At 38.8% G+C, this 25232-nt stretch overlaps 3 protein-coding genes across 6 annotated transcripts in view; all 3 read left to right on the top strand.

Moving 5' to 3' along the window:
* LOC107792032 (structural maintenance of chromosomes protein 5) overlaps positions 1-9276 on the top strand; it is a 30891-nt gene extending 21615 nt beyond the window's left edge. For all 4 annotated transcript variants that reach the window (XM_075237992.1, XM_075237993.1, XM_075237994.1 and 1 more), the window contains 5 exons: positions 7216-7264; positions 7341-7428; positions 7507-7579; positions 8735-8838; positions 8927-9276. In XM_075237992.1, coding sequence (XP_075094093.1) covers positions 7216-7264; positions 7341-7428; positions 7507-7579; positions 8735-8838; positions 8927-8988 — 376 coding nt within the window. In that variant the 3' untranslated portion in view covers positions 8989-9276. The remainder of the gene's footprint in view (positions 1-7215; positions 7265-7340; positions 7429-7506; positions 7580-8734; positions 8839-8926) is intronic.
* A 2734-nt stretch (positions 9277-12010) lies between these two features.
* LOC107809424 (large ribosomal subunit protein uL1c) lies at positions 12011-17933 on the top strand. Its single transcript, XM_075237990.1, has 7 exons — positions 12011-12406; positions 14573-14752; positions 14851-14905; positions 16011-16138; positions 16937-17020; positions 17270-17395; positions 17487-17933. The coding sequence occupies exons 1-7, from the start codon at positions 12092-12094 to the stop codon at positions 17619-17621; spliced, it is 1023 nt and encodes a 340-aa protein (XP_075094091.1). The 5' UTR covers positions 12011-12091; the 3' UTR covers positions 17622-17933.
* Positions 17934-19026: 1093 nt separating this feature from the next.
* LOC107809422 (subtilisin-like protease SBT3) lies at positions 19027-24885 on the top strand. The gene has a single exon (XM_016634056.2). The coding sequence runs from the start codon at positions 19306-19308 to the stop codon at positions 21613-21615; it is 2310 nt and encodes a 769-aa protein (XP_016489542.1). The 5' UTR covers positions 19027-19305; the 3' UTR covers positions 21616-24885.
* The last annotated feature ends 347 nt before the right edge of the window (positions 24886-25232 follow it).

The raw sequence follows: 25232 nt of genomic DNA, 5'->3' as shown, positions 1-25232 counted from the left end.
AATTCATAATATATGCTGCCCAACATAAAAAGGACAGCACTATCAAAATGTTACCCATCTGATGCTACGGAGCATGGAAGACACCCTTACTATTAGCCTCGTGAAAAGCTCCCCAATTTATTTCAAGCTGCGCATGATAAGGCTTCTAAGCATATGGGAACAGTGGTTCCTCCTTCCTCTGGCCATGGTGCTTCACACAGTGACATGTGCCCCTCTACGATGGCCGCCGCTGCAGGGGCAAAACCGGCAGAGGATGGTGCTGTTAATCCACGGCCCCCCACCTTTGTGGGTCCCGGTTCCATCAACCACTCAACTGCTCCTGGGCTTAGTTGTGCTGAGGACACACTCAAAGTTTCTTCTTTTTCTGGGGAGATTGGTGAGCAGGTCCCAATTGATGTTAGTGTCGGACCAGTATCTTCAGTTAATATGCCACCAAGGGTTCCATGCTCTCCTCCGCCATGCTACCCTACTGATGGTTCTGGACATTCCTATAGCAGCGGGGTGTTATTTTCAGAGGTTGTTGACCCCCAAGGAAATGGTGAGACCATTTCGAAGGTTAAAACTCCTAGTGCTAGCAATGCTATGATCTTGTATTCCTCTGGTAGTAGCAAGGAAAGGGCACATACAGAAGAAGCCTGCCCAATTTCGTCAAGGACCGGAGGAGGGGATATGTCTTTTTGGATGGAGGACAAACTCTTAAACTTTGGGAAGTTTCTAGGTGTATCTGTTACAGGGAAGGAAGATAGGGTGTTAGAACTGTTGAGGGAGATTGAGCAACAATCTCTTTACGATGGTGCAGGGAGGGAGTTGGGTAAAGGTGTTAAGCAAAATAACTTAGGGGATGTAGTGGTGTATCAGAGAAGGGGGCGAGGGTGTGACAAAGAGAAAGGGACCTCGGCTAGGGGAGGTGGGGAAATGGGGGCTATTGTCGCTTATGGAAGTTAAGATCCTTTCATGGAATGTGAGGGGGATGAATGACCCAAACAAAAGGGCCATCATCAAAGTGGGAGTTAGGGAGTGGGGTGCCAACCTAGTTTGTTTTCAGGAGACCAAAATGGAAGTTTTGTCGGATGCGATCGTGAGAAGTGTCTGGGGAGGTAGCTGGGTGAAATATGACTGGGTCCCAGCAGTGGGAAGTGCCAAGGGAGATATTATTAGGTGGAATAAGGAGGTTTTTGGGAGGGTAGAGGTTAAAATGAGGGAGCTTATGCATGAATTGTGGGATTTAGAAAGAGGGGAAGGGGCGAGGGAGTTAGACGAATCTGAGAAAGAAAGATTGGGGGAGGTTAAGAGTGAAATAGTCGAGTTAGCAATAGCTCAGGAGACTAGTTGGCGGCAAAAATCGAGGGCGCTCTGGCTAAAGGAGGGGGATTCGAATACCAAGTTTTTTAATAGGGTGGCAGTCGCAAATCGAAGGAGAAACTTCATAGAGTCCTTAGTTGTGGATGGGGTGAGGATTGAGGGAGAGGAGGAAGTAAAAGGGGCGATAGTGGGGTTTTATGAGAACTTATATAAAGAAGAAGTTAGTTGGAGGCCGACTTTGGGGGGAATAGAGTTCAACCATATAGGGGAGGGAGACAACGAGTGGCTAGAAAGGGTTTTCGAGGAGAAGGAGGTGCACGAGGCTGTGTCGTCTTGTGCTGGTGATAAGGCCCCCGGGCCTGATGGTTCCTCCTTGGCTTTCTTTCAGATCTTTTGGGATACCATCAAGGGAGAGTTGATGGAAGCCATTGAATACTTCCATGCGAATGGTGTTTTCGAGAGAAGTATCAATGCTTCCTTTATTACTATTGTGCCTAAGAAAGAAGGTGCATCTTGTATCAGAGACTACAAGCCTATTAGTCTCGTGGGGAGCATTTACAAGATTATTTCTAAAGTGCTTTCCAACAGACTTAAGAAGGTTCTTGACATGACTGTTTCGTCCTCCCAGAATGCGTTTGTGGAAGGTAGGCAGATCCTGGATGCTGCCTTGGTGGCAAATGAACTTGTAGACTCCAGAAGGAAAAATAGAGAACCCGGCTTACTATGCAAGTTAGATCTTGAGAAGGCTTTCGACCATGTCAATTGGGAGTTCCTGGACTTCATTATGATGCGGATGGGGTTTGGGGAAAGATGGAGGGGATGGATAAAGTTTTGCATTTCCTCAGTCAGATTCTCTGTCCTGGTTAATGGTAGCCCGTGTGGTTTCTTTGGCAGCTCCAGGGGTCTCAGGCAAGGTGACCCCCTATCCCCCATGTTATTCATTCTAGTGATGGATGCTCTGAGCAAAATGATGGATCGTGCGGCGGGCGGAGGCTTCTTGAGAGGATTCTCAGCTCCGATTGGGGTGCTCAGTGCCCGAAGAGTCTCACATTTGCTTTTTGCGGATGACACACTGGTTTTCTGTGATGCCGATATGGATCAGTTGACCTACCTGAAGCAGGTCCTGCAGTGGTTTCAGTTAGTATCAGGACTCAAAATCAACATCGGCAAGTGTGAGATTTTTTCGGTAGGTGAGGTTACTAATTTTGATGCCTTGTCTGGTGTTCTCAGATGCAAGGTGGGCTATCTTCCCACTACTTACCTGGGCCTCCCTTTGGGCGCTTCATATAAGGATGCTACGGTTTGGAATCCAGTGATCGAGCGGGTTGAAAAAAGATTAGCAGGATGGCAGAAACGGTATTTGTCAAAAGGAGGTAAGGAAGTGCTTATCAAAAGCACTTTATCGAGTATGCCAACCTATTACTTATCCCTGTTGCAAGCACCGGTGAGCATCACAGAAAAAATTGGAGAGACTTCAAAGGAACTTTCTATGGGATGCGGCGGATGGAACTAGAAAGTTTCATCTAGTGAATTTGCAAACAGTCACTTCCCCAAAGAAGTGTGGTGGACTTGGAGTGAAAGACCTTAGGGTATTTAACAGAGCTTTAATGGGAAAGTGGCTGTGGAGATTCGGGGTAGAAGAGCATGCTCTATGGAGGGAGGTCATAGTAGAAAAGTATGATTCAACGGGAGGGGGTTGGAGGACCAAGGCGATCACAACACCTTTCGGGTGTGGCATGTGGAGGAGTATCATGAAGAATTGGGAAGCATTCAGTGGCAACATCACTTACAGGGTGGGAGATGGAAGGAGAATCAGCTTTTGGAATCATAGGTGGTGTGGAGAGGATTCTTTGAGGGTCTCCTTCCCCCACGTCTTCAGAGTTTCAAACCAGAAGGAACTGATGGTCCAACAGATTCGCAAGGAGCATGAAGGGAGGGTAGTATGAGACCTCTCATTCAGGAGGAACATGCAAGATTGGGAGATTGCGGAGCTTCAAGTTTTGTTGGCACTGCTATACGGGCAAGACATGCTCCAGCCATCCTGCGACTCTTGGAGATGGGGCTTGCGTGGCGATGATTTGTTCACCGTAAAGTCCTTTTACCAGAGTATGTTGGTGAGAGAGGAGACCACTTTTCCATACTCCTCGATCTGGATTCCTAGGGCGCCCACGAAGGTGTGCTTTTTTGCATTGCTAGCGGCAAGGGGAGTGATCTTGACTGCTGAAAATCTCCGAAAAAGGGGAATTGCACTTGTTAGTTGGTGCTACATGTGTAAAAGCTCAGGAGAAGAAGTTGATCACCTTATGTTGCATTGCCCTGTGTCCTCAACTTTGTGGAGGGCAATCCTGAATCTCTTTGGTGTTCAATGGGTGATGCCAAGCACTGTAAAGGAAATGTTATATAGTTGGGGCGGTTTTCGTAGAAGAAGAAAGCAAAAGGCATGGAAATTCGCTCCGTTAGCTCTCATGTGGGTAGTATGGGGGGAGAGAAATAGGAGAGCTTTTGAGGAGATTGAGTCTCCTTTTTCACATCTTAAGAATAGTCTTTTATCTTTGATCGCTTTTTGGTGCACTCACTTAGCCCCTACTTGTATAGAAGATTGGGCGTCTTTTGTAGAGAATCATGTTCTGATATAAATTCTCTACGTCTTTGGTATACTTTGTGTATACGGGAGTTCTCTCCCTTTTGATTAATACAATTTACCTTATAAAAAAAAAACTATTAGCCTCGTGAAAAGCTCAAGTCATAAATAAAGAGTTCTTGCATTTTGTTGTCACGAGATACTCTAGCTGACAACTAGGATTCACTTCGTGGTCTTGATGGGGTTTCAGTTTGTCCTGTTTGTTTTCTTCTGGATAAGATAAGGTTTTCCTTTCCAAAATGTTATCGCTTTGACGGATACCTCTTATTTGCTGGAGAGGTGGCTGTCTCGATCTTAGTTATTCTGTGAAGTGAATTTGAATTTTATCCTGTATTCCCTGTCTCAACTTGTTTATAAAAATTTGGTTAATGGCCCCTCCTTGAGTTCTAAACCTGCAGATTCATGGGTTATTACAAACCCTAATTCTAAGCAAATCCACTATCCTATGTGCCCCTCGGCTGTTGCCCTGTACAATAGAGTTGGTCTAACAACACCTCTTTAAAACTTACCTTTAAGTCTTGGTGACACATTGTTATCACATAGGACACAAGATGCGAGTCTCCATTTCATCCACCCCGTTCCAATACGATGTCTGATATCATCGTCGATCTCCCCATTTTCTTGGATTGTTGACACAAGATACCTGAGCTGCCTCTCTTGGGGATGACTTGTGTATCAATCTTCACTTCCACATCCGCCTCATGCGATGCGTCATTAAACTTGCATTCCATGTACTTTGTTTTAGTCATGCTCAACCTGAAACCTTTAGACTCTAAGGTCTGTCTTCAAATCTCTAATGTATTATTAACTCCGCCATGTGCTAATTCATCTTCCGGGAAAAGCAATTAACAAGTTGATATCGAAGAAGATAATTCTGCGAGAAAACAAATATTTTGTATGTAATGAGGGTCGGTGCTGAAAAAAGTACAAAATTCATAATATATGCTGACCAACATAAAAAGGACAGCACTATCAAAATGTTACCCATCTGATGCTACGGAGCATGGAAGACACCCTTACTATTAGCCTCGTGAAAAGCTCAAGTCATAAATAAAGAGTTCTTGCATTTTGTTGTCACGAGATACTCTAGCTGACAACTAGGATTCACTTCATGGTCTTGATGGAGTTTCAGTTTGTCCTGTTTGTTTTCTTCTGGGGTAAAATTAGGTTTTCCTTTCCAAAATGTTATCGCTTTGACGGATACCTCTTATTTGCTGGAGAGGTGGCTGTCTCGATCTTAGTTATTCTGTGAAGTTGAATTTGAATTTTATCCTGTATTCCCTGTCTCAACTTGTCTATAAAAATTTGGTTAATCGCCCCTCCTTGAGTTCTAAACCTGCAGATTCATGGGTTATTACAAACCCTAATTCTAAGCAAATCCACTATCCTATATGCCCCTCGGCTGTTGGTTTATATCTCAAATCTGGAATCAGAGGTTGAAGGAAGGGCATAATTGTCATGCATCCACTTAGTTCTCTTCTTACACTGTCAAGTGAGACCATGTCTATGATTGGCTAGTTGAATAACTCATGAGTGCTAGTCGTTGCGTTGTGGTCCGTTTCCCGACTTCGCTTGCTTTGCATTTCTGATTGGTTCCAGCCATTCCCAACCTTAATGAATGAACTATAAAGGGGTCAGTCAAGCGGTTCACCATCCAATCTAACCATCTCTCCGGAAGCCCTTTCCCTTCTAGTAGACCTTCATCGTTATTGAAAAATAGGTTGTGACCAACAGCCATCAGCTCTCAGCTTGTTGGTAAGGTGAGAGCACCCTCTTGATAGAGCAAGAAAATGATTATTGCTCCTTTCTTTTTGAAAAGTGGGATGCTATATCCAGGATTGGGATCCGTAAATATGTTAATAGATGTTATTATTGAATCAACGCGGACAAGAATTTCATAGCACAACAATAAACTAACAAGGCTATTGTAACACATGGAACCATCCAGGATGTGGAGGATACAAATCACAAAAGAATTTGTAAGACTGTTTAAAATTTATTTTAGAGCTTTATGACACTGAACATATGACAGTATTGGACATTTGACATATGGGTTCATGGGGAAGAATAAAACTCATTTTTTTGCTTGCATTTGGATTTGTAACATATCTGATGAGTTCCCAAGTGCAGTAGACTTACAATATAGAACTTTTTTTATTGATACAGAATTATGAGAGTGAACGAGAAGTTACAGAAAGAAAATTTGGACATTAACTTCGTGAATTGTTCTAGAACAAACAACATGCACTAGCAGCTTTTTCATAAAATTTGTGTGTTTCTTATGTAGGGACTTATACACAGACTTTCCGGTAGTTTTAGCAAAAACTATGTCCCAATTTTTCTTGTTCTGCAACGTCAACTTCCTCTTTCACTCCCTAGACACTAATATCTCATTAAATTTGGCTGTTTCTGGAATTAGTCTCAACTTTTTCCAAATCCCTAACATAATTTTGCTTTTTTAGGATCAGGGAGCAGTTAGGTTCTTGTAGTTTGTGTTTATTAAATTTGTTATAATGCAGCGGAAGTTGCAATTTCACTTGCAGCTCTCAGTGTTGTACTCTCCAACACTTGTCCCTAATTTTGGAAATAATATGTCCGAGATCTGTCTATATCTTTACATGTAAGCTTTCACAATTTTACCTGGAAAATTTAAGAAGCTTGGAGATCTAAGGTGATCTATCCTCATTATCTACTTTTCTCTCCCTGTTTCTGTAGTTAACACTGTTATAGCTGATGAAAATATTCAGTCATTTCCCCCCTGTTAATTTTAGATCATAGACCCGTGTTTGTGCTGGCTCATATCCACCTTTGGTAGTTATTTGCCCCCGTACCTTATTTACAAGCAATGCTTACAACTCTGCATAGACATCCAGTGCCATAGCTTTCCACTGGCATTGAGTAGGCTGTTGTACTATAGGTGAAGAAAAGAAAAGAAAAGAAAAGAAAAGAAAAGAAAAGAAAAAGAACAGAGTGATTTACTTCCCTGTTTGGAATTTTTAAATTGGTCAGTACCATTCCCAAAATGCATTGCATATCTGTAGAAGAAATTTACTCTTTTACTGCATGTAGTTGTGCAAATCTTCCACATCCATGGGGAGGCTTATTTTTTGGAAGCCACCTGTAGGTGTGTGTCATCTTATATCTGTACTATACTGTCCTAACTAGGGTAAACTGGAATGGTCAGCCTTCTGTTTTTGTTCTTTATTTGTTTATATATTTTTTGCTCTGCATGGTTTGCTTACAGTTTGTTGTTCTTGTATCCTTATTACCAGGGAGACGGGACAACTCCAAGTTCTAAGTGCCCACCACCAATCTGGAGGAGTATGTCACTTAAACCACTTTTTCGATCTGTGAGTTCGATTGCTGTAATCAACTTTATAATACAATATCCTTTCAGGAACGGTCTGTTTCAACCATTCTTTACCTAGTTTCTCTGCAAGACCTAACAAATTGCCCCTTTAGAGTGGTGGATGAAATAAATCAAGGTCAGTTATTCATTTACAGTATATGTTATTCTCAGTTTTCTGGATGCAAGAAACCATCGTGTACATTTGTGCTTTTAGGAATGGATCCTATCAATGAGAGGAAAATGTTTCAGCAACTAGTGCGAGCTGCCAGCCAACCCAATACACCGCAGTAAGGGAACTCTCTTTAACCTTCTATTCTCATAAATCTCTTACCATTTCATGTCTAAAGCAGCAGCAACTTATGCGCTGAAATAATTTGCTTATGTCCTTGTGATAAATGAACACGGCGTGTGTATGCTTTTTTCAATCGTTGTAGTAGTAACAAACATCTTAGGGATTTTTTAGAAGGTTTCTGCAAATTGTTTGGATCTCTACATGAAATTCAGTTTTAATAATGACCTTTGATGTAGGGAGAATATGGAGTTCGTGTATACATTAATCTGCAACAATTTTCACGTGGCCGGTATATCTGATTCTCTAAGATTAAGAGGGGGATAAGTTTCTTCAATGGTCTCCAGATTGTTTTTTAATACGTCTTAGTTCAGATGGCAAAGTACATAAATTGAGGTTCTTAGAAATTAGTAGTTTATATCTTGACGGTAATAATTTTGATAAGAAAATTTGTCATTAATCTCTCTCTTTGTATACCTGTGGTCTACTTTGAAATACTGCTCCAAGTAATCAAACATGTTCCTTTTGCCCTTCGAGAAATCTGAATGAATTCGTCAGTATTTTGATAGCTGCACCTCGCTTCCCACCATGCAGATGCCCCTGTTAAACTTGAAAAGTATCCTCAATCAGATTTTCTTCACGATGTTGTACTAGGGCTGCAGATTTAATTTCCCTGTTTGAGTTGATTCTAGGATCTGATTGGTGACAGTGGTCATCCCAATGCGCATGTAATAAAGTTAGGCTGAAATCTGATGAGTAATCAGCAATAGTAAACGTAATATAATGGCTAGCCCCTCGAGAGAGATCCCTTCGCAACTGCTATCAGAGTGCATAGACACCACTGATCACCAAGCTTCTGCGGCAAGGACACAGATATAAAGACAAGGGATCCATTTGTTTTCACCCTTCTACGCTGAGAAACGTCAAATATTAATTTTTATGGATGACGTATTTTCCATGAACTCTTGAACAGTCAACTACTCTATCAGAAGGAGCATATCCATATGCAGTTTTGATTTCTTTATATTAACGTGAATATTCTTTGTCTAGGTAGCCATTCCTTGTCCTGCCAATCCCCTTCCTGCATATCTTTGAGAAGTTGATGGAACTAGTCCTTGTCCGCCTATTTCTGATTCTGTCAATTCCTGTGCAGGTGCTTTTTGCTTACTCCAAAGTTGCTCCCTAATCTGGAATACAGCGAAGCATGCAGCATTTTGACTGTAATGAATGGTCCTTGGATTGAGCAGCCATCCAAAGGTTTCCAAGCACTTGAACCAATACCATATGTTTGTAGTCATAACGTTAACCAGTTACTAAATGCCTTCTTTCCGGTTCTAAATTGCAGCTTGGAGTGGTGGAGAATGCTGGAGGTCTGTGATGGGACTAATGGAGGAACGTTGTCGCTGACTAGAAGCAGAAATACTTTAGGTAGATTCGAACAGGAATTGTCCATAAGAAAAATTTGCTTCCTTGTTGATCTGCCATTGCGCTAGTTACAAGCTGAATCATGGTCGCTCAGCTATGTTTTTTGAAAAATCTGTTATTACTGGCCCTTGTTCTAAAATAACATAATTCTTTTGTACGCTTAATTCATAATATGCTACCCTTGTTTATTGTAACATAGAAAATACGTCTGTTCTCAGGTACTCCTCTGTTTGAACTCTCATTAAAATGGTCCTCCATTCTCTTTTGTTATTTTCAGAGTGTTTATTTTTTTCTAGAAGATAAATAAATGTCTATTACTCCTCGAACAACAAAGGAATGCTTTTCATTCTAGTCCCTTTCAAGATATTCTTTTAACTTCGAAAAGTAAAATTTTTCGGACCCATAATATGCAAAATGGTTACGCGTGAGTTATTGTCACTTTATGCATTTTGTTACGTTATTACTGAAAGGAATAAGCTATATTTGGCTCCATACGTTCTTTTAGCTTTGAATTCTCCTGTTCTCGGTGAATTTTGTAGAGAGCACAAAAGATCTTTATTCAGTCTCTTTTTTATAGCTTATCTTGTACTCTTTTAGATCCAACAAGAGTGAAGGGGTCTCAGTATAAAGGTAGAGCATCTAATTTTTGGTTGGAAAATTACTCTTATCAGCTGATGCATCATTTCAACCAAATTAGGCCCATATTTTACCTTTTTATCCAATTTGGCCTATTTTTAATATAACTTAATTTTCTTTCATCCCTTAAACTAACATTAAAGATGGAGACTTCAGAAGAGTTTCAAGGACGAAGAAGAAGACGTGAGCTCTATTGATAAGATATATTTGTATAATATTGTAAATATTGTATAATTGTGTATAGGGGTGTATAAACACCTTTTATATACTATTATATACAAGGTTGATACATTGTTTTACAGAAATTTGGTGAATTTCTCACCTATAAACATAGTGTATCGCCAACATACTTTTCGCTACTGTGCTTATATATCTTTATACACTTTTATACACCCATGTACATAATGTACTTGTCTTGTATAAAAGGGTATAACATTGTATAAAAGTGTTTACGTGTTTCTAGACGAAATTCTTTTATGATTTTAAATTGCAATTCTTATTCAAAATCAATTCAAATCTCCTTAGACTATTTCTAATAAGTCAAAATAACACTCACTCTAAATTTCTCACAAAATCAGATTCAAAACTTAAAAACCACTTGTTTGCTTATTTAACGATGGTGGATTACCTTTAAAATTTAATTTTCACCACCCAAATAGTGATTTTTAGAACTAATGTTTGAGTTACAATTGTTGATTCATAAATTGGGTTAAACGTTTGAGCTTTAAAAAATAATAATCTAAATAGCGATTTCGAGAACCTATTTCGGCAATAGCTTTGTAAAGCTGTATATGAGTCATTCGGTTACAATGTATATTGGTGTACTGTATTATAATGTAATTTTCTCTTTTTGGTTTAGGAGTCATTTCTATACCTTTTAAAATTGAAATTTATATATTTTAAAATTACTTATATTATAATCACTTCATTTCAGTTTATTGGACACCGTTTTCTTTTTTGTCTTTCCTAGTAAGATGGTCGTGTTTTTATAATTAAAAAATAGTTTATTTTAGCATTTTCCATTTCCAAAAACAAATTGTTTGACATAATGGTTGGCAGGTAGCTGGTGGCTTTTGTGTTTCTTTCACGACGTAAACCAAGAGGTCATGGCTGTTACTTAGTGAGTTTATTCCACTAAGTGAACCATTTCAACTTGCACTTTACTTAATCAACATCAATACATTCATCAAGCTAAACCATAGTAATGATTAATTAACTGAACATAAACGGAATAGAATCCAATAAGTTAGGAATCAAAGTACATAGCAAAAGTAAGGATGTCCTACAGAATAGTACTTAATGTATAGGGATTAATTACCCAATTAAGGGTCGTCCGGTTGACGGTATATGAATAATTAATTTCAACATAAATTTCGTATAAAATAGTAAATGTATAATGAGCCGCATAAGAAAAACAACCGCCTCATAACTTACACTGTTTTAATTGACAGTATTAAATAATATCGTCATTAAGTTGTTCGAGAAATTATATATTATTTTATGTGAAAATATAATTTGAAATAAAAACACATGTATTAGCAATATAATGATTAAACTATTAAAAGACAATAATACTCTTTTAGAATAAATATTCATATATAACAATCTCATCATTATTAATTATGAATCCCTAAATATTTTTATACTATAATCTTCGCAAAACCAAAATGCGAACCAAATAACTCTTAATAGTATTATAAATTTATGATACCTCCATATCATGTTGGCAAATCAAACGACCCCTACCACGTAACGTGCAGTGCCGACCCAAGGGTAAGGCTGCTAAAGCAGTTGCTTTGAGCCTCATAATTTTTTGGGCCTCAAAATTTTCTAATAGGTTATATATTAATTTATTTTTAAAAGAATATTTAGTGCTTTAAATGAGAAAATATAAATTTTTATAGTAAAAAAGTACGATTAAATTGTTGATCATAAATTGAGAAAAAATATCTTTTTGGGAATCACTCTCTAGACCATAACTCAAAGAAGGTTAAAACTTTAATACAGTCCCACAACGTGTATATTTCAAGAGAAATTAAATGGATTAGATAAAATTATTAATAACTTTGCATATGAAAAACTAGAATTACAGAATTTAAATAAAATTATATATAAATTTTTTCTTTTATATAAAAAAAAGGCCTCTTGTTGAATTTTTGCTTTAGGCTTCCATATTTATTGAGCCGCCCGTGTAACGTGTTATCTGTTTTTATCCTCCCCAAGAAACTTGCATCCACAAAGGGCTTATATGACAATAATTCAAAATCTAACAGGGTTCAAATAACACCTTCTCAAACTTCATTCGGTCAAAATGGTAAATATTTAATATACCTTACTAGAGACACTCTCTTATCTCATTATCAACATACACCAAATGGATATGCATATATATTGATTATTCACCACAATTACAATCCCTTCAACAAACAGAGGTCTCTCTCGTTCAACAATGGCTTCCACAGCTACACCCTCTACTCTCACTCTATCCTCACTTCTCTCACAAGAACTCAACCCCAATTCCTTACTTTTCAAACCAAAGCCTCTCCTTTTCACACCCCACAAGTCCTTTTCTCTACACCCACTAATCCTCCATTACAAAGAAAGGAAGTCCAATGGACCTATTGTTGTTACTGCTGCTATGGCTGCTGAAGCTGAGGTTGATGAGGCTGTTGACGAAGAAGGTGGAGAAGGCGCTGTTGCTGTTGCAATTCCAACCTCTAAGCCCAAGAAAGGCAAAGCTGCTTTGCCCTTGAAGAGGGATAGAGTATGTTGAACAACTCATCTTTTCTCTTGTTGATTTTATTGGATTTAGAAGTTAAAGATTTTTTTTTCCGTGTTATATGCGGGATTAGCTTAAATTTTGATATTGCTATAAAAGTGACTTCTTTTGCCCATGAAGAGAGGGATAGAGTATGTTGAGCTACTAATCTTTTTCTTGTTGATTTTATGGATTTAGATGTGAAAGATTTTTCTTTTCGTGTTATATGTGGGTTTTGCTTATTTTTTGTATTTTGTTGATTCTTGTGATGGCATTAATAGCTTGTTTGGATGTTATTAACAGATAAGTAAACAACGCGACCACACCAGGTTGTTCCATAGAGTGGCATTTTTCGTCGTTACATAACTACGGATTTAACGATACGATATGATAAAATTTAAGTAACAATCAAAACAAATATTGTATTTAAAGTAACAATACGATACAATACAACATAATAGGATTTTTTAATAATAAGGAAGGACAATATGAGAGAAAAAGATAAGGAAACGACGCGACCACATCAGGTCGTTCGGCATTTTTCGTCGTTACATAACGACGGATGTAACGATACGATACGATAAAATTTAAGTAACAGTCAAAACAAACATTGTATTTAAAGTAACAATACGATACAATACAACAACTAACAACCATCCAAACAAGCTGTTGCTTTAAAAATGACTTTCCCCGGGGGTTAGCTCAATTGGCAATGGTTGGGGAACTTAGGTCACAGGTTTGAGCCTTGTGCCAAGCGAACTAACTCTGGTATTTAAATGCAGAAGGGTAGAGGATGGCCCGTCATCCCCTCCTTTTTTGATTTCTCGGTCATCAAAAAAATAATTACAGTACAAATGACTTCCTTGCTCCTGTATAGGGATAGAGTATGTTGAGCAACTGTCTTTTTCTTGTTGATTTTATGGATTTTAGATATGAAAGGTTCTTTTTTTTTTCCGTGTTATATGTGGTGGGGTTTGCTTAATTTTTGTATTTTGTTGATTCTTGTGATAATATTGCTATAAAAATGACTTTCTTTGCTCATGAAGAGGGATAGAGTATGTAGAAACTCTCCATTTCTTGTTAATTTTATGGATGTTAGATGAAAGTTTGGTCCTTGTTTGTTTGTATGATATGTGGGTTTTGCTGAAGTTTTTTATTTGTTGATCTTTGTGATGATATTACTGTCAAAATGACCCGTTTTGGCATTTCTTGGTTCATTTTTTTTGGGGTGAACTTGTCTGAGTTTCTTTGCTCATGTAAATTTGGTGATTTAAACCCTACATGTTTGTTTGGTGCAATGATTAGATCATTCAGTAATTTATTTTAATGTAGTAGGTGATTTCTTTGCATCTGTCTAAGCCTTGATGGACTGAATAGTAGGTAGCAGGTACCCGGTGGATTAATCGGCAGTGCACAAGCTCGCTCAAACAAGAAAAATTATAATATAATACCGGGATTATGAAGTGGAATTAAATAATACTGAGATTACAATTTCATAGGAAGGGAAAAGAAATAATGGTTAGGGAAGACTATATTTATCTTGTGGTTGGCAAGTCACATCACAATTTTTGCAGTTTTACGCTATGTATCATTTCAAAGGAAGCTTGTTTTTTATATGCTTACTGGCAAGTTTTTCCATGACCCATGCTTTCCTGTTTGTATCGGAGGACAATTTTATCATAAGTTACTTTTGGTGTAATACTAATAAAGTGTGGTAAAAGAATCTTCTTTTAGAAAGTGGAATCATGATGGAAAAGATCAATCACCAACAACGAACAATCAAATTTTTGATGCAGCAAGTGCTAGGCTATGAGTAGCGGAATTGAGATAGGCCATTTAGACTTCCTCATGTGATCCTTGTCCTAGTATTTCAGACATCTTTAGTAAATATGCAGTCTGGAGGTTGAATATCTTACATGTTTCTGCATTTGCTTCCTTCTTTTGACCAGTAGTGGATGTCACTCTACAGGTGAAGAACCTTGCACTTTTCAGATGCTAGTTGTGGAAGATCATCTCTATTGATTTTCAAACTACATTTCTGATATATGTACTTTTCCTTAGTTGTTACCTTAAGCATCAAAATTCTCTGTTTCTCCCTCTCTTATTTACCCATTGCTCCATCTATTTCTCATAAACTGGTTGATTTTTTTTTTTTTTGGTCATGATAATTAGACACGGTCTAAGAGGTTCTTGGAGATTCAAAAATTAAGAGAAATCAAGAAAGAGTATGACTTGAAAACAGCTATAGAACTGCTCAAAACAACAGCTAGCACAAAGTTTACTGAAACAGCTGAAGCCCATTTCCGTCTCAATATTGACCCAAAATACAATGATCAGCAGCTTAGGGCAACTGTAAGTTTTCATTCATCATCATTACATACTTCAAAGTTTCTATCGCGTGTTTAGTGGTATGATTAGTATCTCCAATTGTGACGACTTCTTTATTTCAGGTTAATTTGCCCAAGGGAACAGGTCAAACTGTTAAAGTGGCTGTTCTTACCCAAGGTACTTCCTTAAGATATATATTGTGTGAATTTATCTTGATAGTAAGCCAATAGATTGATCTTCAGTTTTAAAGATTGTGTCACTAATGCCCCGAAAGCAAGGCATACTTTTTGAAAGCTATAAGGAAAAGTTGGCATCTGAATTATAATATATTGCCTGCAGTCACTGGCATCATCTCTCATCTTTAAGGGAATATACTGCACTGTAAATATGTTCTCATATGTCTGAACTTTATCCTTCTATCAATGCCCATTGGAAAAGTCAACTCTGGTTCTTCCTAGACTATGAAAGACAATCTTCCAATGTACTTTTACGTTCCTATTCCATTCTTCCTGTCCTTTTTCCTCGGGAATGTGAAACTGTTCACCTCAGTAATCGTATCGTCTTCTCTTTTTCATTGAAACTACTACTTTTCTCCAGCAAATGGTTCTGCACTCCTCTTTCAATTTGTAGATATTATTTCAATCTGTAAAAGTAGTGCTCAAAGGCGCACCTGATGAACAACTCATTTGTGAAGCTTCAAGCTGCATATGATGCATTACCTAATGTACTAATCTTGATCTGCTTGAAATGAAACATTGATTTTAGTTTGGCCATGCTTTATTTACTTAAAGAAGTGTAATACAATATTTTTTACCAATGATATCTTGATGAAGCTATTGTCTTTCATGCTTCTCTCTTTGATCTTGAAGCTTTGCTCCTTCCTCAAATTGCAAACCAATTAGTAGTTTCCACCCCTTGAGTGCAGTGAAATTTTGCGTTACGTCACTTACCCTGTGTAGAAGTCCTCTCTATTTGGAAAAGGAGGCACCTGCCTCAAGATACTACGAGATCATCATACAGAGAGACATGGTAAAAATAAATGAAACAAAAGACTCCAATGAGGTATTCTAAAAAAAGATGAATACTTGTGGTCTTCCTTTTCCAGTGCGATTGTTTTGTCTAGTTTTTAGTGACCCTACCTACTGAATGCACTATGCTAGGCTCTTTTAGCATTTGCGATGTGGTCAAATGGTAGTTATAGACTGTTCTGGTCTTGAAATATTTCTTTGGAATTGTAGTCTCTATTTTGTACGCTAATTGTGTTGCACCTAAAATTCTACAGGTGAAAAGTTCGATGAAGCAAAAAATGCAGGAGCTGATCTAGTGGGTGGAGAGGATTTGATAGAACAAATAAAGGGAGGATTTATGGATTTTGACAAATTGATTGCGACACCAGATATGATGCCTAAGGTGTTTCTCTAGTCTTTGCTAAGATAACAGTGTGACTTGCCTTTTGTGTTCAATTTGGTCTCTCTTTTCATCTTTATACTTTCTTCGAAAACCAGCCTACAAACTCTTGTCTCTTGGTTTTGAGAATTTAATATTGAAGTGTCCACTACAGTCTTAAGAGTGACTGTCCTGAACCAACTCATATGGCTTGGTGAAAAGCTCTCAGCTGTCGTTTCCTTTTCTTCTGAAAACTTCTCTGATAAGTTGTTTTGGTTGAATGAAACATAATTTTGTTAAATTTTCATAGAAGCTTCTGTTACTCGCAGTCTTTCTCCATCCTTCGGTGTACCTTTTTTTCATACCTTTTGCTAAGTTGGTGCTCATAAAATTCATCAAACTCAAAATCTGTCTAGTTATCAGAGCACATGTTTTCTAAGCAAACCTTCTTTCTTTAAAAAGTTAATTTTAAATTTTCATATTTTTACATTGTACTCAACTTCTTTATGCTTCATGCGAACATATTTCACACAGTATGCTTGAATGATTTATGGTCCCTCTTGTTCTGTCATAGATCTAGTAATGCTGCAGGATGGAGGGCCATAGTGACCCTAGCTTAAGCTGAGTGATCAATCATATAGGCTCCCCAGCCCCTCTTTTCATTTTAAGGCTGCCGGATAGCTGATGTAAAAAGTTGCATCTCTTTAAGTTACTTTTGTGTCAAAACATTTTTTTTTATTTTAATCCTGAACATATCTGCGGCTCATTTTGCGTTATTCTTTTGTGGATTCATATTAATACATTCTCTATCATTTGCGACAGGTCGCTAGCTTAGGTAGGATTCTGGGACCTAGGGGACTCATGCCGAACCCAAAAGCTGGTACTGTCACTGCAAATATACCTCAGGTGAAGTGTCAGTATTTTCTGCTTGTGGAAAAAGTTAATCAGAACACTGTCTTTTTATGTTCAACTTTCTCGTTGTAGAATGGAATAATGCCTAGATCTTTCTATAAAATGAAAAATGGAAAAGTGCATATATGCTAGCTGAAGTCATTCAGAGTTACAAAATGCAAAACAATGTAATTAGTGAGTAGGCTGATGATTTGCTTATTGAACCATTTTTCAAGCATGTAAATTGATTAATATTTCTTCCAGGCTATCGAAGAATTCAAAAAGGGTAAAGTAGAATACCGAGCAGATAAAACTGGAATTGTTCACTTACCATTTGGGAAAGCAAATTTCTCGGAAGAAGATCTTATCATAAACTTCATCGCTGCAGTGGTATGTTTTATGCTTACCTTCTACCAGAGTGGTTGAAATGTTACCATTGATATGTATAAAATTCATTCAACTGCATTTCTTTGAATAACAGAAATCAATAGAAGCAAATAAACCATCAGGTGCAAAAGGAGTTTACTGGAAGAGTGCACATGTATGTTCATCGATGGGGCCATCCATTCGGTTAAATGTAAGGGAGATGCTTGAGTACAAGCTTCCGAATGCTTAATTGACCTGCACATGTATATTGCACCTTCTGTCATCTACCTAGCTTCTTCGGTGCCTTAACTGAGCTTCCATTTGAGAGGGCTAGGATACAGAGTAGGTGGAATTCGAGAGGAGATTCAATGCCATATTGTCAATATTTCCGCGGAAGCTTTTTTAGGCCCAGTTGCTAAAAAAGTATTCTTGTTTGACAATGCCAATTTTATGCTCAATTTAATTCTATGTAGGTGCTAATGTATATCATGCTATAATTCGCAAAAGGGTGAAGCTAAGTCAAATTCAGAGGTTTCCTACAATGCAAGATTCTTATTTATGGTCATGTCTGAGTTTGTCCCAACAGTTGATGGGGGTGAATAAACCTGATAGTTTCAGTATTTTGTTACTTATATCAAGGAGAAGAAAAAGTCGGACTATTTTCTGGTCCATATAAGACATTATAGCCCAATCACATAGTCGTCCCAATTTGTATTGGAGCCAACTCAGTTGGTGAGCACCCTGCCTTGCCTTTCGCATTGTACGCGAAAAGTATTTTGTTGCCTTTCGCATTTTGTAACCTCTTTTTTTTTTTTTGTTGATAATTATATTAAGAACACAGTAGCTATTACACGACTCAACTGTCCTGGGAAATGCAATCCTAATACAGTTATTAACACAAGGGGGTTAATGATATATCCTTAAGCTTTCAAAAACATCCATGCTACTGATATGCTTTGCCAAACAATTTGCTACACCATTGCCTTCCGTATAGGTTTGCTTCATTTCCAGATTGCCAAGTCTATGCATCATTTGATATAGAGGGATATATACACGTATAACTTCTAGTTATGTTTTTGAGAAGTTACAAAAGTTAATGTCCTATAACTTTACATTTCATAGGGCAGGGCAGGCCGGTGCACAAGGCATCCTGTGTTCATGCAGGGTCCGAGGAAGGGCTGCACCCAAGCAAGGGCGGATGCAGTGTGGTAGTTATGGGTTCAATTGAACCCATAACTTTCGATACGGAGTAAAAATTCATTAAAATTACAAAAATAATAGATATGAACCCATAACTTTAAAACTATAATGAGTTCAATACCCTAATGCAAGCATTAGTGACTATTTTCCCGACTTGAACTCGTTACCTACAGAAACAACTTTACCGTTGCTCTAAGGCTCCCCTTATGTAGATTTCATAGACAAATACAAAATAAGACCGAATTCACCGCAGATCTTCAAAAATGTCATTAGGTGGTCTTCCCAAAGGTCTTTGTTATGTCATCCCCATAGTAGCGCCAAAAACCCTTACAACCATGCATATTCAAAGAAAGGGGAAAATTAGAATAAACTAAACAGCCTATCAAAAAGAGGAAGAAGAATAATTTCTTATTAAAAAAAGGAATGATTAAAGTATGCAATATGTCCGTTTAATAAGCTAAAAGCTGAGAAGCTGTTGATGAATGTGCTGTTATATATTTGCAATTTGCAGTAATTTATACTAACAAAACCCGCCTTGGCCAATGGCTCAAACTTCAAAGGTATTCTTCTCTTTTGACAGGATTTTATATTGAAAAAGATTTACTGCACCATGTGCTCAAATTATATTACTATCTACTTAAAATAATGGCCAATGGCCATTGGTTTGTTTTTGCCTCTGTACTATAAAAAGGAGGCTTATCTGTAGTTGGAAGACACAAATTACATAGTTAACAATGGAAATGGATAGTTTCCGACCTCTTCTCTTCTTATCTTGGTTTCTTATTGCCCATTTCTTCTGTTTAGTAGCCATAGCAGAGAGAACAACATACATTGTCCACTTGGACAAGTCTTTAATGCCTAAGGTGTTTGCTAGTCACCATCACTGGCATTCTTCCACCATTGACTCCATCGAGATTGTAACTCCCGCTTCACTTAATAGCCGCCATCCTGTTCCAAAGCTTCTCTATTCTTATGACAATGTATTTCATGGCTTCAGCGCTGTTTTGTCTAAAGATGAGCTAGAAACTCTCAAGAAGTCCAAAGGTTTCATTTCAGCTTATAAAGATAGGTCTCTTGAAGCTCACACTACACATACCTCTGAGTTTCTTAAGCTCAACCCCTCCTCTGGTCTATGGCCAGCTTCTGGTTTTGGCCAGGATGTGATCATTGGTGTTCTTGACTCTGGTGTCTGGCCAGAGTCTGCAAGTTTCAGAGATGATGGAATGCCTGAAATCCCCCAAAAATGGAAGGGAATTTGTCGGCCAGGTGTGGAGTTTAATACTTCAATGTGCAACAGGAAGCTCATTGGGGCCAATTACTTCAATAAGGGACTAATGGCCGAAAATCCTGATTGGAACATTTCCATGAATTCTGCAAGGGATACTATTGGTCATGGCACGCATGTTGCCTCTATTGCTGCTGGTAGCTTTGTCAAAGGAGCTTCATATTTCGGATATGCTCCTGGAACAGCAAAAGGGGTTGCACCGCGAGCTAGACTTGCGGTGTATAAGTTTAGCTTTGATGAGGGAAACTTCGCTTCTGATTTGATCGCAGCTATGGACCAAGCTGTTGCAGATGGTGTTGACATGATATGCATTTCCTACGGCTGGCGCTTTATTCCTTTGTATGAAGATACTATTGCAATAGCTGCTTTCGGTGCCATGACAAAGGGTGTGCTAGTTTCTGCTTCAGCAGGAAATAGTGGTCCTAATATGGGAAGTTTAAACAATGGAGTCCCATGGATCTTCACAGTAGCATCAGGTCATACTGACAGGTGGTTTTCCGGGACTCTGACACTGGGAAGTGGTCTAAAGATTAAGGGATGGAGCTTGTTTCCAGCAAGAGCAATCATTAGCAATTGGCCTGTAATTTACAACAAGACACTGTCTGCTTGTGATTCAGCTGAATTATTAGCCCAAGTACTTGATGCTGGACGTAGCATCATTGTTTGTCAGAGGAGCGGAGATGCAGATGTAGTTACTGACCAAATGAACTCTGTTGCAGAGGCCAGAGTTGGAGCAGCCATCTTTATTACCGACGATCCAGCAATACTAAGGTCCACTGAATTTCCAAATCCTGGAGTTGTTATAACCCCCAAGGAAGGGAAACAAGTTATGAATTATGTCACAAAGACTCATGAACCCAAAGCCAGCATTAGTTTCCTGGAGACGTATTTGGACTCAAAGCCTGCTCCAGTTGTTTCTGCATCCTCAGCTAGAGGCCCCTCTCGAAGCTACCTGGGAGTAGCAAAGCCAGACATATTGGCACCAGGAGTGTTAATTCTAGCCGCCTACCCGTCTAATATTGCAGTTGAGAAAATTGGTACCAATGTAGAATTGGCAACTGATTACTATCTTGAATCAGGCACATCCATGGCTGCTCCTCACATTGCGGGAATAGCTGCAATGGTTAAAGGTGCACATCCTGAATGGAGTCCTTCAGCTATTCGTTCCGCCATGATGACCACTGCCAACTCTTTGGATAATACTCAAAAACCCATAAAATGTTCTGAGGATAACAAACGTGCTACACCACTAGACATGGGAGCTGGGCATGTTGATCCTAACCGGGCTTTTGATCCAGGCCTCATATATGATGCCACTCCGCAAGATTATGTTAATCTTCTTTGTTCTTTGAATTTCACAGAGGAGCAGTTCAAAACAATTGCAAGATCATCAGCCAATCACAACTGCTCAAATACATCATCGGATATCAATTACCCATCATTTATTGCATTCTTTAGCCCACAAGGGGACTTCACTTGGTTGGAGCAGAAATTCAGGAGGACAGTAACAAATGTTGGGAGTGGTGCAGCTAAGTATAGAGTGAAAGTGAAATCACCAAGGAACTCCAATGTTTCTGTGTCACCACAAACATTGGTCTTTAAGAAGAAAAATCAGAAGCAGAGTTACATTTTGACCATTCGTTACAAAGACGACGCAGAACAAAAAGTCGAATCTGGTTCAATAACCTGGGTGGAAGAGAAGGGAAATCATACAGTAAGAAGTCCTATTGTAATATCTCCAGAGATAGAGGTCTGGTAGTGAAACTCTTCAACTAGCACAAGCTCTTGCATTTTCTAAGTTTGTAATCTGTGAAAGAGGATTCTGTCTGAAATAGCCGGATTAAGCATGCTCTTTGATGTTATTGTTAAAATACATATTTTCCCTAAAATATAAGAGCATGACTTGTACCTATAAAAAAATGTCACCACCAAAGAGGTGGTCTTTTCGTCACTTGGTAGGAAGAGAATTGTCCATTTCAATTCCCTCACATCCAAAATAGTAAGCAGAATAAGAGGATGGCATGGTAGAATGCTGTCTTACGGTGGAAGAGCAACATTGATTAAACATGTTCTCTAATCTTTACCAATCTATCTCCTCTCAGTAGTTTTTCCTCCTAAAACTGTGATCAAACAAATTGAAAAACTTGTTGTAAACTTTTTCTGGGGTATGAATAATGATAGAAACAAATATCACTGGGCATCTTGGCAAAAGATTTATAAACCCCAAAATGAAGGGGGAATTGGTTTCAGAACCACCGAGGATGTTTGCAAATCCATGGAAATCAAACAATGGTGGCACTTCAGAACAAAGGACACTCTTTGGAGTAACTTTCTCAAGGCCAAATACCGTCAGAGATCTCACCCCATCTCCAAAAAATGGCATTCAGGCCAATCACAGACATGGAAAAGAATGATGGCTAACAAGAAACAGGCAGAAACACACATACAATGGAGACTTCAATCAGGAAGCTCAAGTTTTGGGTGGGACAATTGCCTTGGCATAGGCAACTTAGCCAGCTATAGAGCACAAGGGAGCAGACTTGGCAACATAAAGGTCTTCCACTTCTGGAGCTCAGGATCTTGGGATCTCCAGAAATTGAATGCCACTGCTCCAGCTCATATAATCCAATTCATTTCACAAGTCCCCATCCACTACAACCCTCTTCTGTCTGACAAACCAATTTGGAAAGCAACACCATCAGGCAACTTTACATGTGCCTCAGCATGGAATATGGTAAGAGAGAAGAGACCTACCCTCTTTACCAATAAGATGACATGGCATAAATACATCCCCTTCAAATGGTCCTTCTGTCTTTGGAGGGCTCTAAGGAACAAGCTTCCTACAGATGATAGACTTGCTAAGTTTCACATTTCAACTGTCAGTAGATGTGTCTGCTGCATTAAACCCCAAGCTGAAAATGTTGATCACATCCTTATTAGAGGGCACTTTGCTAAGGCTATCTGGAAAATCATTTCAGGACCCTTTGGATTTCCTTTCACTGTTATGCCTCTACAACCTATGCTTGTAAAATGGTGGTTTCAGAAGAGTAAAAATGAAATTCACAAGTTACTCATAGACACCACTCCCATCATTGTTTGTTGGAATCTTTGGAAGAATAGATGCAATGCTAAATATAGCTCAAAAAAATCATCAATGACAAGGGTTCTTTTCTCCATTACTAATGACATCAACCAAATACTCAAAGCCTACCACCCTAATATTCTATGGCCTTTTTATTGGCCTGACTTCCTCTCAGTGGTTGAGAACCTGCAGTACCACACTAGCATTACCTCAGTGGCATGGCTGAAGCCTGAAACTGATTTTGTTAAAGTAAACAGTGATGGTAGTGCCTTAAACAACCCTGGCAAAATTGGTGCTGGTGTCATCATCAGAGACTCAGAAGACCAGTTCATACATGCTATAGCCAATCCTCTTGGTGAAGGATCCAACAATCTTGCAGAAACTCAAGCAACAGCCTTGGGTATGCAGTGGTGTCTGGCCAATGGCATCACTAAAATTCACCTAGAAGCTGATTCTGCACTACTTATTCACTGGCTTAACCACACCTCAGCTCCTCCTTGGAATCTGGACATCAAAGAGCAAAACCTCAAAGAACTATGCAGGTTGTGTGAAAAGTTCAAATGCTCCCATGTTTACAGATAAGCAAATTTTCCTGCAGATTCACTGTCCAAAATCAGTCACAACCTTCCCACCATAACACACTACCACTGTCTAAATGAATTACCTGAACACATAAGAGGTCAAATACACTTTGACATAATTGGCACACCTTCTTTCAGACACAAACAAACCAAGAAGCTCCAAATCCCATTTCAGCAGGCTTCAACTTCCACTCATGATCATGGTCGACACACACACATCTAGAGGAGTTGTCCCAACTATTACTGTAACTGCTACAAAAGAAGACCTCCAGAAATCACCATTGACCTCCAACCTCCAACCATTCCTTCTGAACCAAATGCAACATATGCACCCCACCCAAACTTCATTGAACCACTCATACACACACTCATTTAATCCTCCAATTATCTTCAGTTCACACATGAACCCGAAGGCAATCACCCAGAAACCCCACAAGAAAAATAAATCAAGCAATCAGGGCAAAATAACCCAATACCTGCTACCAACAGCCCCTGCACTCAGTTCTGCCAAGAAATCACACGAGCAATATTTCATGGCCCAATACTATTTAACCCCACCTTAATTTCATCCTCTGCTCCCAGCTCCCACAAGAACATGGAAGCAGAATGCGACCTTCAAAAATAGGAGCTTTAAAGATTCAATTTGGCTAACATCTTTGTTCAATTTTGTAGGATCATTGAGATGGCTTAGTCAATTGACACACTTCCAGTGTGTGGTATTAGCATCTCTGATACTCATTCTACTGGAAGGGCATCAATTCACTCTAGTCCCTCAACATGTTACTACACACACAAACAAGCTAATACTTAATAAATGAAAACAATATCCTATGGACAGTATCTCCATGAGACCTACAGGGCATTACTGCCCCTTCTATACACAACTCTAACACTATTAAGAGGTGACAACACAACTGTCACCATAAGAACAGTCAGCTTCCAACCTTCTAGCAATTCTGCAGTAGTTTCTTCTACAGTCTAATGCCACCAGTCAAAGTTTTCAATGTGACACACTTAGGGGCCCAGACCTAGTTTCTATGTCCTGCTTCTCCATCAATCAACACACTGGCGACAAACTGAGGACACCTGAAGCAGGAAAATGCTCACTCATCTACTCAGTAGAATTAGGATTAGTTGTGCATGTTTGTATAGTTGACCTAGGCCTACTCCACTTTATTTTTGTATACCCAATTGGTATCAATATTGGATAGACAATAAGGACATTATCTTAGGTCTTAATGCACATAGTCTCTAGGATTCATCTAGTCACCATATGTTGATGACCAAATATTCCATCACTTTATTTTGGGAGGTAAGGTCTATGTCCCCCTCCTTTGTTGTATCTTTTATTACATATATGAAAATCAACCCTAGGCACAGTGCCTAGTGGATTCTTAAAAAAAAAAGCAGGACCCTTACAACCAGTTCAGATACCACAATGGAAGTGGGACGAGATAGCCATGGACTTTGTCTCTGGATTGCCGAAGACTGCGAGGCAATATGACGCCATTTGGGTGATTATTGATCGGTTGACCAAGTCAGCTCACTTCCTGCCGATCAATGACTTACTCTAGGGGCAAGCTAGCCCAGATCGGTTGATAAGATAGTGCACCTACACGGGATACCATCATCCATAGTATCAGACAGTGATTCATAGTTCACTTCAGCCTTGTGACAGAGCCTATAAGAGGCTTTGGGTAGCAGAGTGAGTCT

This window comes from Nicotiana tabacum, chromosome 19 (genome assembly GCF_000715075.1).
Source record: "Nicotiana tabacum cultivar K326 chromosome 19, ASM71507v2, whole genome shotgun sequence".
Classification (NCBI taxonomy): Eukaryota; Viridiplantae; Streptophyta; class Magnoliopsida; order Solanales; family Solanaceae; genus Nicotiana; species Nicotiana tabacum.
The sequence above is the reverse complement of the archived record's forward strand: the minus strand, read 5'-3'. Positions and strand labels throughout refer to the sequence as shown.